Genomic DNA, 15,954 nt, shown 5'->3' on the forward strand with positions numbered 1-15,954 from the left:
TTTGGAAAGGACCCTCCGCTCACTCCGTTATCTGTAGCTCATTTCACTGGCGCTTTTCCAACAATATGGGCATGTAAGGACACCAACGAAAGGTGTTCAAGAGCCTCTGTAACATGGAGGTAAACAGGGTAAGGACACTCACTTCGCCTGTTTTAGTTGGTGTTAGTTAACGTTAGCTTGACTCGCTAAACTCGGTGTCTCAGATTATACTCGGCTACGTAGCTGCATTACGGAGGTTTATAGTGTCGGATGAATTCGAGTTCGACTTCGATCACATTTACAAGAATAACGGTACCTCTACATTTGAGTTTAGCTTATTGCTAGGCTATTGTCATGAATAATGTTGGTTATTTAGCTAGATACCGTCATAACAGTCAGTCATAACGGTGTTTTACCGCGGCGTTGTTCAGCTGTTGTCCACCAGTGACGTCACGGTCGCGTTCGAGAATTTCCGTAGAGAGCTCGGGTTTTTCCGTCAATTTAATAAAATTGTCAGTTTTAAAGCAAATTAAGCTGCTATTTTCATTTTAATTCATACTTATATCTGTCAGTAACTACAATAATGTGGAATATTCATGGAGGTCCATTAAGTGGTGCTTAGCCTTTAAGAGTTTGTCACAATCCAGGTCCCAAGACATCAATATATCTGTTATACCTCTAATATTCGCACTTACAATTTCACAATATCGTCATTACACAACTGACATGATTCCAGATGTTTTTACTCGGATACAGTATATAAACATTACAGTGTTTTGCAGGGGATCTCATTATGAGGTGAGTCCTACCTGGATCCTGGAGGACACCAGCATGAGGGCCACGCTGATTTTCCAAAGCAGGAGTTCCATGTTTTCGAAGCTGTAGTAGAAATACGGAGCGCCGTCAGCCTGTGAAAGCGAGGTGTAGTGTTAGTTTAAAGTGATCTGATGCGACCCACATCACTGCATCAAAACATAGATCCGCCTTAACTCCCACGGAGCTGCTGATGGAGCAAAACGTCTCGGAAATAAACATCCACACCCCCTTAAAAACAAGGGAGGCCCCACTTTAAAGGGGTAAAGGTTAGTGAATAGCTGCTCGTCCAGCGTTTCCTCTGAAATGAAGGGCATTAATCAGGACCGCATTCCTCTCTTCACTGAACTAACAGGCTCTGTTCTGCTGAGAGGGCTTTACCCCACGCTGGAACATTGCTGTGAGGATTCGATGGCAACCAAGAGCACAGCGGTGAGGTCAGATGCTGATGTTGAAGGATTAGATCTCCATCACTCCATCACTTTTAACTTCATACGCTTCCATTCGGTGAACAGCTGTCTGACTTCAGGCTTAAGTTATCTGGCTAACACACGAACCTTGATTAAAGTAAATCAGTTTCACAAAGCAGAATTAGCCGGTTAGCCAGATAACTTAAGCCTGGTTTCAAAGCTGATCTCAGAGGCAATTCTATTGGACAGTGTTCAGCCACTGGGTTTAAGTTATCCGGCTAACGCAGAAACACGACCAGAGCCCAGAGACGGTCCTGTCCAGTGAGACCTGAGGGACGTTGATATCAGTGCTTATTCTCAGTGGCGTACGTTATCTGGCTAATTCAGGGATTTCTTACTTCAGCCAGAACACTAGAGCTCAAAGAGAAACAAGCTTACTGGACACTTACTGGACGGTGTGTGGGTTTAAGCTCAAGTTATCTGGCTAACGCTGAAATCCTAGCTCTATATTTACCTGGGAATCACACCCATCTCTCCAGAGAACACAGTTCCACTGCTCCACGGACCAGTGCTGGGGCTTCAGACCCCTCTAACCCACATGTGGCATTGGGCATTGTGACCTTAGTCTCATGTGCAGCTGTTCCACTAGAAATACACTGTTTATACAGGGTGTCCTTGGAGTTAAAATAATAAATAAAACAAGAACCACTATAGGAACACATACAGCAACAGTACCACACACACACACACACCAGCCCCAGTGTATCGCCTCGTGCATGCTGATGAGAGCGAAAGAGAGAGAGAGAGGGGTGCGCGTGCCAGCGCGAGCTTACCTTCGCTGCGAAGTAGAGGATTCACATCTTTCTTCTTTTCTGGATGAGGGAAAACGCACGCGCCGAAGATGTAGCTGCTGCAGCGGCAGGACAGATGTGGGCGCGCGTTACAGATCCGCGTGCGGTACAGATGTGGAGCCGGGACCTGTGTTTGTGTGTGTGTGTGTGAACAGTCTAAAATCCACTCGCGGAAAATGAAGCGGAGCAAGATCTTGGGGCAGGAGACGGAGGGAGAGAGAGAGAGAGAGGTGTACAGAGGAGAGGGGGTTGTAGAGGGGAGGGGGTGAGAGAGTGAGAGAGAGAGAGAGAGAGAGAGGGGGGGGGGGTGGCGGTGGGAGAAGAGGGAGAAGTTTTTCTGCGCTTCGATTCGCAAAGGCGCCACTAGAGGGCATCATTACAGAGAGCCCAAAGAGAACGTGTCGAAATATTTTCCACTGCAAATACATCCACTCACTCCTCTATTTTCCAATCATCTGCCCTTCCCTTCTTTCCTACCCTCCCCCAAAAGTTACATAGTGCAGTTTCTGTAGTGCTGAGCCCAAAGCTGTAAACCTGTTTCCTCCGCTGCAGAGACTGAGACTGATGCAGTTCCTTTAGACGGGAGGTTCTGGGACCCATCTTTGGAGGTTCTGTAGGTTACAGCAGATTTAAAGGCTTCATTTGGTTTACTTAAGGTGGAATCCTAATGTTTGAATAGGGCAGACCGGTCTAATTCCAATAACTGTGTGTGTGAGAAAAGATGAGAATAAACTATTATTCATGTTTAAAAAAGAAATATAACCTGTGTTTATGTGTGTTTGCGTTCCACTGCCTCCCTGCCCCCGAGGAAACCCTTACAGACCACGATGGACCCGTCAGATGAAGGACCTGTTCTCCAGATCAGTTTCTGAGAACAGACACGTGTTGTACTTGATATTTCATCATTAGCCATGGCCTAGTGAGCGTCTAATCCAAGCGCTTAGAGCCCGGAGCCCACAGCTGCAGGACCTCTGCATTATTACCAGGTGAGGAGCAGGAGCTGGCAGTGACCACAGCCGTGATTTTATTGAACTGCCGCTGCTGGACTCTGGAGTCTTAGCAGGTTCCTTGGACTTGGCTTAGGTTCAGAAGCACTCAGATTTCCGTGTCGTTGTGACTCGGCTCGTTCAGAGCCACGTGGAATGATGTGAGGTTCAAAATGTTTCAGAACCTTGACTATGATCTCAGTATAAAAACATTAATACGCTTTTTTAATCCAAATTTCTGTTCAGGTATTAAACCCTGCAACTAAATGACAACCTAATAACCACCCGAGACACCACCACAGCCAGCAGAGTACATCATCATTTAACCCTTCACTCACACCCACGCAACTTATTGGAAACCACCTGGAATACCATATAAAGCATGTAACAACTACCTGGAAAACCGTAACCACCCAGCAGCTACCTGGAACACCATAGCAACGCGACTACATGTAATACTGCCCAGCAACTACCTGGAATACCATAGCAACGCGACTACATGTAATACTGCCCAGCAACTACCTGGAATACCATATAAAGCATCTAACAACTACCTGGAAAATCGTAACCACCCAGCAGCTACCTGGAAAACCATAGCAATGTGACTACCTGGAATACTGCCCAGCAACTACCTGGAATACCATAGCAACCAGCTAAAATAACCTGGAATACCATAGCAATGGCCTAGCAACTACATGGAACAGGAGTCACACAACTACCATACTATAGTATATAGGAATACCATAGTAACCAACAGCTACCTGGAATACCATAGCATTGCAATTACTTGGAATACCACAGTAACCACTCAGCAGCTACCTGGAGTACCATAGCAACTGCTTAAGAACATCCTGGAATACCATAACAACCACCTAGCAACAACCTGGAATACCATAGCAACTGCCTAGCAACAACCTGGAAAAACCATAGTAATCACCCAACAGCTACCTAGAATAGCATAGCAACCATTTAGCAACTAGCTGGAGTACCATAGCAACTGCTTAAGAACATCCTGGAATACCATAGCAACCACTTAGAAACAACCTGGAATACCATAGCAACCACCTAGCAACAACCTGGAATATCATAGCAACTGCCTAGCAACAAACTGGAAAAACCATAGTAACCACCCAGCACCTACCTGGAATACCATAGCTATGTAACTACTGTACCTGACTGCCCAGCAGCTACAAGGACTACTATAGCAGCCGCCTAGAAACAACCTAAAACACAATACACACCATCAAGCAGCTATGTGGATTAGCAGAGCAAACACCCAGCAACAACACCGGACTTGTTTAAGCTGCAACATCCTTGCATTCCCTTCAGTAATGTGCTCTTATATTTGGCAAAAATGTAAAGATAAAAAGTGTCACAGGTCAGACTGTGGATGAAAGGCTGGGGTTAAATAGGCACCAGTCACACAAAGGAACACAAGGACCCGTCCCTACTTGGACATGAATGTGGACGTGGACCTGTCCCTATTTGTAATGTCTGCCGTTATCTGAGGCCAGACGAAGCTGTGATAAAATTGAGTATAAACTGATTCATAAACACAGAACCATCCATTCAGGATCAGTCTTCAATAGTACATTCACAGAGGAGTCACACCATGAGCCACTGCTGCTCAGTTCAGATGTGTTCGCTTAACTATAAAAAAGATTAACAACAGCCAAAACAACACGGCATTACCAGCAATAACCCATAACCCACTGGGTGTGATCACTAGTCACTGCAGCCCTGGGGTCCAGCATTAAAGCTTTGTGTTGTGTCTCCCCCTGCTGTCCACTTTGTCTCATTGCTTATGAGGCGAGAGTTTGTGGCCCATCACAGAGAGGATCTTAAAAGTGTTTTGATTTTTCCACAGGCCGTCAATCAGTAAAAGCTGTGGTTCTTCACAGACCCTCGAACTCACGTGGTTCTTCACAATTTGAATGGTCTTTAGTTGTTCTCAGAGGAACACGAGTCCACTCAGGTGAGGTCCACGTGGCCTAAAATGTGGCTGGCCTCCAGGGTGTGTGTCGCCCTGTGAAGGACTGGCGCCCCTCAAGGGTGTGTCCCTGCCTTGCACCCAGTGATTCCGGGGAGGCTCCGGACCCACCGCGACCCTGAACTGGATAAGGGTCACAGACAATGAATGAATGAATGAATGAATGAATGAATTGTTCCAGAGAGCAGGATTTCTCAGTTTAGCCAGATAACTTAAGTCTGTCCAATGGGAAAAGAGCTGAAGGACATTCCTATTGGACAATCCTCAGCTTTGGGATTATCTGACTAACCTGAGGATTCCTGGGGTGTATTCCAAAAAGTTAGTCAGCTAACTCAAGCCTAGAGTTGAGGATTGTCCAATAGGACTTTTCCTCAGCTCCTTGTCTCATTAGACAAGGTTGAGTTTGGGCTTAATTTATCTGGCTAAACTAAAGAATATTTTGTTTTATAACACAATGTGAGATTTCTCAGTTTAGCCAGATAACTTAAGCCCAGATGCAAGATGCTCCAATAGGAAAAGAGGAGAAGGATATTCTTATTGGATTATCCTCAATTTTATGCTTACGTTATCTGGCTAAATAAGTAATCAGGATTTCTCCTTTAGCCAGCTAACTTAAGCCTAGGATTGAATTATCCTCTGTTTTTTCATATTGAACTTGGTTTTGGGCTTAATTTATCTGGCACCGAGGACTCAAGGGGGCGCTCCACAAAGCAAGGTTTCTCATTTTAGCCAGATAACTTAAGCCCAGATGCAAGATGCTCCAATAGGGAAAGAGGAGAAGGATATTCTTATTGGATTATCCTCAGTTTTATGCTTAAGTTATCTGGCTAAATAAGGAATCAGGATTATTCATTTAGCCAGCTAACTTAAACCTAGGATTGAATTATCCTCGGTTTTTTCATATTGGACTTAATTTATCTGGCACCGAGGACTCAAGGGGGCGTCCCACAATTTTAGCCAGCTAACTTAAGCCCAAAGTCAAGCCTGTCCAACAGAACCCCAGTCCTCAAATTTGGGCTTAAGTTATCTGGCTAAACTGAGGAATCCTGTTTTGTGAAACATCTTCAACATGTCCATTTTAATGTAAACAAACAATGGATGGCGACTGGGACCCTTAATAACACAGGGAAAAAGCGCTGGCCGGAATAAAACAGCCACTTTCCCTTTAAATGACTGGCCATGCTCGTGGTCTTGTGATGCGCAATGACGCGCCCCCGAGGCCGCAGCCCCCTCACAGCTGCGCGCAATGAAGCGGCCAAACAGGCCCCAACTCACCGGCTCACGACCTCCACCCGTCACTGGGTGGTTTCCTCTGAGTCGCCAGGGCTTTTAAACCGAGGCTGTGTCGCGGGCGTCACGTCCGTGCGGTGTGTTTCTGTGCTCGTGGAGTTTGGAGCGTCTTCTGCCGACTTTAAGGTCGCGTTCGCCGTTTAATACCACCTTAAGTGACTTCAGAAGATCCGAGCAGGTAGGTGGGAAGGCTGTAAGTGAGTGTCCCCAGCCTGAAGACCCAGGCCTTTTTCCCAGAGCTGCTCCACAAGCAGTTAGCCGGATAACTTAAACCCGTGGGAATGTCCCTCGGCTCTTTCTCTCTGAGACAGTGACTTTAGGCTTAAACCGAAGCGCTGTCTTTCTTAGTAAGATGGTTAACTTAATCCCAAAGTTAGGTTTAAGTTAATTAGCTGCTTTGTGAAAGCAGAGGTTCACAGTTAACCTGATCATTTAAGCCCTGTTTAAAGTTGTGCGTCTTCCAAATTAGGATCCATCCTCATCTTTTCCCCCCTGTTGGACTGGGTTAGGTTTAGGCTCAGGTTATCCAGCTAAACTTTGTGTAATTCTCATTATAAACTATGGGCTGTATGAATTACCCCCAGGTTGTTTCATAAAACTGGCTCTAATCCCTGCTTTTGTTTGATAACACAGGGTTTTAATTATCTGGCTAAATTTAAATCCTGATAAATCCTGGGGGGTCAGTGCCTCTGGCTGAATATAACTGTTACTTCTCTGACTTCAGCAGGGGATGAGGATTATTTCTGATGTAATCAGACTAATGATAGCAACTCTGATGTGTTTTATGAGGTTTATAATTGGGTAAAAGACTACGTAGGCTGCCTATGTAGGGAATAGGGCACCCATGAGTTCTTGAGTGTCCCCTCACCCCTTGAAGCTGAGTTAAAAGGCACAGTGTTTAAATCTCCCCCTACGACACAGGACGACCCTTCAACACCCTGATACTTCATCAGAACACAAATAAAACAGAGCAGCGCTTCATTCCCAGGCGACTAGCGCCGCTCTGTAGCAGCTCTGCACCAGTCTGCAGTGATATCAGAGGAGCTGCTGGACGTTAGCTACATTTAGAGCCTCGTTCTCCTTCAGAAGAGTTTCACAATCAGAGATTACCCCCCTCTCCTCACTCTTCTGTGACATGGAGCTCAGCTCAGATTCTCATTCTGCAGAGTTCTGTTCGGAACTTCCAGCTCCACCTTAAAAGATACAGTAGCCTCAAGCACCAGTATGTAATTGCTTCACTATTTAAGGTGGAACTGGAAATTTACAGCTAACTCCAGAGACGTCAGCTGTTCCTCGTGCTGTTTTCTGCTCGTTCTGAAGTAAAGGGCCAAAACTACGTTAAACTACGATAATACACTGGGGATGATGGTTAATTAACAGAAAATACTGACATCTGTGTGTGTCCCGCCACTGATTCACAAGGCGTCATAACCCTGTATTTGGAGAGAGACTGAAAAATCAAACAGAAATCGGATTTAGTTTGAACTGATATTTATTCTTGATTCTCAGATTGATCATAAAGAGTTTCCGAGATGATCACGTCCACCCCAGCCTCAACGCCAATGGCAACACGCGCCTCTCGCAGAGCCGTCCCCTCGCCCTCGTCGGTCAGCCCCACGCGGCTCAGCCGCCTCCAGGAGAAGGAGGACCTGCGGCAGCTGAACGACCGTCTGGCCAACTACATCGAGCGAGTGCGGCAGCTGGAGGGAGAGAAGTCCTGCATGAAGCTTCTGCTGGAGGAGAAGGAAGAGAGCACGACCAGAGAGCTGAAGAACGTACGACTGCTGTACGAGTCTGAGCTGGCGGACGCCAGGAAGGCCCTGGACACCACGGCGAACGAGAGAGCCAGGCTCCAGATAGAGTACAGCCAGCTGAGGGAGGACCACCGAAAGCTGGTGGCCAGGTAGTAAACATCACAGGGCGCTGGCTCTAAATGATGTAGTGGGGCCTTCCTTCCTGAGGGAACTGAACCCTGGTTGGGGTCAGAGCAGTCAGGCATTTTCTCCATTGATGCTTGCTTTATTAATGTTATGGCACAGATATTATACTGACACCTAGTGGCCGGGATGTCTCAGAGCTTTGGTACTAACCCTATCTTACAATACTAGCTGCTTTATGGTGGTAAAAATGCTGCAGGGCACCTTTAATCTTTCTCCTCTTTCAGAAACAACAAGAAAGAAGCAGAGCTGGACAGTGCCGTGGAGCACTGGAGAAACCTCGAAGCCGCCTTGAACTCCAAAGAGGCCGACTATGCTAATTTACTGGCAGTCAGTCGCAGGCTGGAGAAGGATCTGGAGGATCTCAAGGCTCAAGTGGAGAACGTGAGTCCTGTGTTCCTCACTGTCGTAGAACCATGATTAACACTGAGAGGGTTGTTAGAGGTGGGTGTTGGGATGGGGTTTTATCCTTGTTGTGATTAAACAGAGTGCTGTTTTGGAAATAAAGAAATCAGATTTCATGAGATACAGGGAGAACACACCACACTCCTCACAGACAGTCACCCGGAGGAAACCCACGCAGACACAGAGAGAACACACCACACTCCTCACAGACAGTCACCCGGAGGAAACCCACGCAGACACAGAGAGAACACACCACACTCCTCATAGACAGTCACCTGGAGGAAACCTACGCAGACACAGGGAGAACACACCACACTCCTCACAGACAGTCACCCGGAGGAAACCCACACAGACACAGAGAACACACCACACTCCTCACAGACAGTCACCCGGAGGAAACCCACGCAGACACAGAGAGAACACACCACACTCCTCACAGACAGGCACCCAGAGGAAACCCACGCAGACACAGGGAGAACACACCACACTCCTCAGACAGTCACTTGGAGGAAACCCACACAGACACAGAGAGAACACACCACACTCCTCACAGACAGGCACCCGAAGGAAACCCACGCAGACACGGAGAACACACCACACTCCTCACAGACAGGCACCCGGAGGAAACCCACGCAGACACAGAGAACACACCACACTCCTCACAGACAGGCACCCGGAGGAAACCCACGCAGACAGAGAGAACACACCACACTCCTCACAGACAGTCACCCGGAGGAAACCCACGCAGACACAGGGAGAACACACCACACTCCTCACAGACAGTCACCCGGAGGAAACCCACGCAGACAGAGAGAACACACTAGTTCATATTTGTGTCTTTTTTTATATAGAATATTTATACATTTTAAATTAGTTGTGAAAAAGTAAATATATAAATGTGTCCAGAACATTTCCAGGTGTTTCCCAGTGGTCCCTCGGTGACCTGGTTGTTTGTTGTCGTTGTTGTCTCCGTGTTGTGTAGCTGGAGTCAGCCTTGCAGGCTGCTAAAGGTCAGATAAACTCGGAGATGCTCCGGCGAGTGGATGCAGAAAACCAGATTCAGACGCTCCACGAGCAGATGGACTTTCAGAAGAACCTCTCGGAACAGGTGAGGAGCTCAGAATGTTATATTCCAATCCTCCGTTCCACCTTAAACAGAGCAGCAGTGACATAATTAGCCCAGGATTTAAGGTGGAACAGGGGAACTTTGAATTGTGCCACAAGGGGTGCTGTTTCTCACATATTCACGTTTAGGAACTGATCCTCAAGGGGGCGTTTTTAAGATGCCTGGGTTTCAATCTGCATTTGTTTGTGAAATTTGTTCAGGATTTACAGGGTGTTCCACAAAGCTAGATTTCTTTAGCCAGATAACTTAAGCCCAAACCCATTTTCATCCAGAAGAAGTTCCTATTGGAACAAGCCTCAAATTAAGGCTTGACCCATCAGTTGAACTGAGAAATCCTGCTTTCTGAAACCCCACCCTGGTGCGTGTGTGTGTGTGTCGGCAGGAGGTGCGGGAGATGCGGAGCCGGCACGAGAGCCGCTTGATCGAAATGGAGTCTGGACGGCAGCGGGAGTTTGAGAGTAAACTGGCCGAGGCTCTGCAGCAGCTGCGGCGGGAACACGAAACCCAAATCCAGCAGTACAAGGACGACCTGGAGAGAACCTACAGCACCAAGGTCAGAGGTTAAAGTAGTGTTAGGAGTCTTTGCCTGAGGAGATGTTAATGGAGTAGTGTGGGGTTCCTGTCCAAGCTGAGAGCTGAACCCCAGTCTAGTTTGTGGAAGACGTTAGTGTTGTTCACCAACCACATGAAACGTGCCTAAAAAGCTATCTCTAAGCCTCTCCAGTTTAAAAGCCCGTGTTGTGTGTCCGCTGCAGTTGGAGAACGCTCAGCAGGCCGCGGTGAAGAACAGTGACTTCGCCTCCTCCACCAGGGAAGAGCTGGAGGGAACAAAGCTGAGGATGGAGTCTCAGTTTGCTCAGATCAGCAGCCTGAAGGCACAGGTACAGCCCGGGGGTCATTATTTTTAACAATAACAGCTCCTGTTTTAAGTGGATAAACTAGCTCTGTCTCTGTCTCGGTCAGAACTCTGCTCTGGAGGCCCGTGTCCAGGAGCTGGAGCAGCTTCTGGATCGAGAGCGCCTCCTCGGCCACCAGCGGCTCTCTCAGAAGGACCAGGAGATGGCCAACATGAGGAAACGGATGCAGGAACAGCTGGAGGAGTATCAGAATCTTCTGGATGTCAAGCTCATGCTGGACATGGAGATCAACGCCTACCGCAAAATGCTGGAGGGGGAAGAGAAAAGGTTCAGTAAATTTCGTTTTCCCTCATACTGCCCCCTAGTGGCTGTATACAGCCTGTATAATCATGAATACCCCCAGCTGAAAGGGGGACACTTTATACATCTTATCTTAGCCGCAACAACTCGCACAGACCCCCCCCCCCCCCCCCCCACAAAAGATAAGGTGGTGTGAAACCGTACACATTATTGAGGGGAACAGTGGTCTTTGGAAACCACAACAACGGCGGTGGTAACGTTAAGCGGTGTTTACTCATGGTGTATTGGCGTGTTGTTGTTGTTTGGGACTGAACACAGCTCCGTCATCAGTTCAGACAGATCAGTAGAGTTTGTTCCTTCCTTGTTGCAGCGTCCAGCTCTCGCTGGATTCTTTCGTCGGCCACCGATCCAAGGAGCGTTTGAACCTCTTCAAAAGACCACGGCGTCATTTTACGAGCTGCCGTCGTGAGTCGGATAAAAACAAACGTGATCTCTGCTGCAGCTGGAGATTTTACAGATGGACAGCCACTACCAGAGTGCAGTAGTGTAGGGACCCTGCTGTGAAAATGCATGTGTCCCATTGTGAATGCGCTATTTCTTTATTTTATTGAATTTGAATTTTCTAAATCCCCAGACTGAACCTCTCCCCGAGTCCGTCTCAGCACTCCTCCGTCTCCCGCACACGCACACAGGCCACGCGTAAAGCCTGGACTAAGAAACGCAAGCACGAGGGCAGCTCGGGTCTCTCTCCCAGTTACAAAGTGTCCCAGCACTCGTCCAGCCGCGGCGGCGTGTCCATCGACGAGATCGACCTGCAGGGAAACTTCATAAAGCTCCGAAACAACTCGGACAAGGTACGACTTTTTCTAGAATTTAATGAGCAGTCGGTCATTTCTACTGGACTCATCAGAGTCTGAGCTGAACCAGGACTGCCCCCATGTGGTGGAGCCACTCATCTATTCTCTGTTTCATGAAGCACCTCAGAGAAGCAGTGAAAATAATCAAATTCATGGATATTGTTTGTTACTTTAAAATGAGACCATCAAAAAAATGAGTTTAACCTGACCTCAGATCAGTATAAGAACCATTTGCTTCATTGCTGATATAGTTTGGATACTGGGTGTGATGTGAAAGCTGTTTGTGAATGGATGCTGTTCCAGGATCAGCTGCTGGGAGGATGGGTTGTGAGGAGGAAACAGCAAGGTGTCCCTGACGTCAGCTTTCAGATCCCCGCGCCTTGTGTCCTGGGGGCTGGAGATACTCTGACGGTACACACACACACACACGCGCGTCCAGCTCTGCATTAACCAGTATTTAAAGAGATGAACAGTGTATTAGGAGAGAAATGCTCTGTTCTGGAGTCAGAACAGTGGAGATGAATGGAACCAGACGTCGTCCTCTAAACGCTTCTAAGAAACCCATTACACACCTGGTGCTTGAGACAGTGTTTTGAGAAGCTTTTGTGCTGCAATACCTCCCTCTAGAGCTCTGTAAATGGCTGGAGGTCACTGCCGCTGATGGAGAGGGAGTGAAACGCTGGGTGTATTGTAGACTGGAGACACCTGGGTCCGTTCGCCACCGCTGGAAGTAGATCAGAGTCTGATGCCATCGGCTCCAGTGATGGAGTTAATCAGACGTGTTTTATCTGCAATCTCTAAAGACAGCTGTGGTGCTCTAAAGTGTGTGTGTGTGTGTGTGTGTGTGGGTCAGATTTGGTCGGCAGGAGCCGGCGTGGAGCCGAACCCTCCGGTGGACCTGGTTCTGATTGACACAACGTCGTGGGGAGTGGTCAGCAATGTCAAAGTTTCTCTGCTCAACGCACACAATGAGGTAAGACTTTATTTGTTGTTGTACCTCTGCTTTTACAAAATAAATGTGAGCGATAAACACAGTGATGGGGCGAGTTCGTGTGTGAAGTCTGGATTCGTAACTCTGTGTGTGTGTGTAGGAGACAGCGGAGCGGTGTGTAGTGTGTGTACAGAGCCGAGCTGATGGAGACTCTGATGTGGATTTTGATGAAGAGAGTGGCTTGGGTTCAGAGATTAATTTACGTCGTCAGGTAAACACACACACACACACACACACAGTGGCACCCACATACCACTGGAACTTCATAGGTGATAGGTTCATCCAGGCCACTAGGTGTCAGTACAATGACTGTCTGTTTCTTTCTCTGAAAACAGCAGCTAATGTATTTATGTCTTTTATTATGAAAAGCCCAAGCGGAAGAAAAAGAAATGTTGCTCCGTGTCCTGAGCTGAAGGTGAGGAGCATGTTGCAGCTGCTGTGCTTTGTGCTGTGCCTCGTACCCAAACCTTAGACCGCACTGCTTTTAAAGATTTTTTTTGCACGTTTATGTTCCTAAGCTCCAGGCTGTTAACCCCCTCTCGTCCAGTGCTCTGCACATCACTGTCATATTCCCATAACCCCATTTTTGGGTTTGTTTACTCACTCCCTGCATCACTGCATCTGCTCAGATGAGGCTTTATGAGCGCTTCATTGTGACTGTGAACAGTTTAATGGAAAACATGGACGACGTGGGTGTGGGTGGATTGACTGAGTGTGTGAATGGGTGAGGGAGAGACTATCCAGAGGTAGGTGTGGGTGAATGCATGGAACTGGGTGTGAGAGTGAATCAGTGACTGGGTGAGTGTGAACCTGTGTGTGTGTGTGTGAAACTGTCTGAGAGTGAATGGGTGATTGTCTGTGAGAGTGAATGAGTGACTGTGTGCCTGTAAGAATGACTGGATGAGTGTGAGCAGCTGTCTGAGAGTGACTGTGTGAAACTGAGAGTGAATGAGTGACTGGGTGAGTGTGAAACTGTCTGAGAGTGAGTGAGTGTGAAAGAGTGAATGAATGACTAGGTGAATGTGTGAAACTGAGTGTGTAAAACAGTGAATGAGTGACTGGGTGAGTGTGAAACTGTCTGAATGAATGAGTGAGTCTGTGAAGGTTTCTCAGACTCATCCAGTCACCCATTCACTCTTTCATTCACTCAGACAGTTTCACAAACTCACCCAGTCACTTATTCACTCTCAGACAGTTTCATACACTCACTCACATTCACACATTCACTCTGACAGTTTCTCATACTCATCCAGTCACCCATTCACTCTGTTTCACACTCAGTCATTCACACAGAGTGAATGTGAGTGAGTGTGTGAAACTGTCTGAGTGAATGAAAGAGTGAATGGGTGACTGGATGAGTGTGTGAGTAGTTGTGTGATTAGCTCTGAATCACCAACACCACACCCTGGAGGTATTGGAGCTGCATCTCTACAGAGAACACAGTTCCACCTCCAGTCCTGGGGGGTTTATACCCCTCTGGCCCACACTTGGCTTTGAGCATGGTGACCTTAGACGGAACGTCACTGTTCTGAATGGTGTCTACAAACGTTTAGGACATGCTCTGTGTTTTTACAGATGGGGAACCAAGAGACCAGCTGTGCGCTCATGTAGCTCCCCGTCCTCCTGCGATGCCCGGCCTGGACACTGGAGTGGACTTGTCCCTTCATTTCCCCATAAAAGACTTCATTCTTAAAGTGACCAGTTTCTGGGGTCAGTTCCCTTCGCCCGCAGCGTTCAGACGGAGCTCTGCCTGGCTTCGTTACGAAGGCTGTTACAGATACACAGCGAACAGCCATAACATTAAAACCACTTTCTTGTTCCTACACTCTTTTATCAACTCCACTGACCGCACAGGAGCGCTGTAGTCCTACCTGTTGCTCTGCATACTTCATTTCCCCCCCTCTCCCCTATTCCTCAGCGCTCAGGACCCCCACAGAGCAGGTGTGAGGTGGTGGTGGATCATTCTCAGCGCTGCAGTGACACTGACGTGGTGGTGGTGGTGGTGTTAGTGTGTGTTGTGCTGGTGTAGAGTGGATCAGACACAGCAGTACTGATTTAAGTTTTGGACTTGAATGAAGGAATAGACCAACACACACTGTGCAGCGATGGATGAGCTACTGTCTCTGATTTACATCTAAAAGGTGGACCAACGAGGTAAGAGTCTCTGAGTGGACACAGGGTTTAAAAACTCCAGCAGCACTGCTGTGTCTGATCCACTCTACACCAGCACAACACACACTAACACACCACCACCACGTCAGTGTCACTGCAGCGCTGAGAATGATCCACCACCACATCACACCTGCTCTGTGGGGGTCCTGAGCGCTGAGGAACAGGTGATAAAAATGGTGCGGCACGTACCAACTAAAGTCTGACTGTAGAACTACAGCGCCCCATGTGGAGAGAGAGTGTAGAACATATAAAGTGGTTTAATGTTGTGTTTCTGCTGTTTGAAAGCCTCTGGACTTAGAACTTGACCTTTCACAACAGGCCTAGATTTGCACTGAGTCACTAAAGCTGGAGAACACTAGGAAGGTTGTGTTGATTCGAACAGCCCCCGTGTGGGGAAAGTTACAGCTGCTGAAACCTAAAATAGAGCAAGGATTCTGCTTTAAACCCTGTGCCTTTGTGTAGCGTGTGTCGACTGAAGTTTTTAAACATGAAGGAATGGTTGTCCATCGCCCGTCTCTAAGTTCTGTTGAGGGTTAGACGGTTTCAGTCCGTTCTAATCCCTGTGGAAAATGGCTTGGTTTGTGAACACATCTTCAAATTGTTGTAGGAAAGTTGTTTATTAAGAAAGTGCCCCTGTGAGAGGACTGTAGTCCAGCTGTTTGCCTGGCGGCTGTTTCTGGACCTGCATCACATCGCGGAAGTGTCTGCGCTCTCTTCCGGTGCGGTGGACTGTCCGGGAACACTGCTTTAGCGGCTGTGTGAGGGGAGACGGTGTTGGGTATCACTCCTCCCCTCTCTCCTAGTGTTGGGGCGATGGACGATTGGGTGAAAGTTCGGTGCGAACAGGTGTTAAAACGTTTTAAATTTAAGCAAAATCTCCTCAGCGATTTCTCTTGAAAAATCCTAAATAATTTTACAATTTTCTCACATTTCAACATTGACTTGTTTTCGGATGATTTCACTCCCCAAGAGACCATTTTTTGCAGTTTA

The 15,954-nt window shown here is 47.5% G+C and overlaps 2 protein-coding genes across 2 annotated transcripts in view; one reads left to right on the forward strand and one right to left on the reverse strand.

The window, feature by feature from the left end:
- The window catches only part of rplp2l (ribosomal protein, large P2, like), a 165,170-nt gene that overhangs the window by 93,465 nt on the left and 55,751 nt on the right, over nt 1-15,954 (reverse strand). The gene's annotated exons all lie outside the window — the stretch shown is intronic.
- lmnl3 (lamin L3) lies at nt 6,275-15,030 on the forward strand. The gene is made up of 12 exons (XM_066647860.1): nt 6,275-6,497; nt 7,829-8,222; nt 8,484-8,640; nt 9,644-9,769; nt 10,170-10,340; nt 10,543-10,668; nt 10,751-10,971; nt 11,579-11,798; nt 12,105-12,212; nt 12,655-12,774; nt 12,893-13,003; nt 14,368-15,030. Exons 2-12 carry the CDS (start codon nt 7,852-7,854, stop codon nt 14,401-14,403), a joined length of 1,767 nt encoding a protein of 588 aa, XP_066503957.1. The 5' UTR covers nt 6,275-6,497; nt 7,829-7,851; the 3' UTR covers nt 14,404-15,030.

Source organism: Hoplias malabaricus, chromosome 16 (assembly GCF_029633855.1).
Source record: "Hoplias malabaricus isolate fHopMal1 chromosome 16, fHopMal1.hap1, whole genome shotgun sequence".
NCBI classification, from domain to species: domain Eukaryota; kingdom Metazoa; phylum Chordata; class Actinopteri; order Characiformes; family Erythrinidae; genus Hoplias; species Hoplias malabaricus.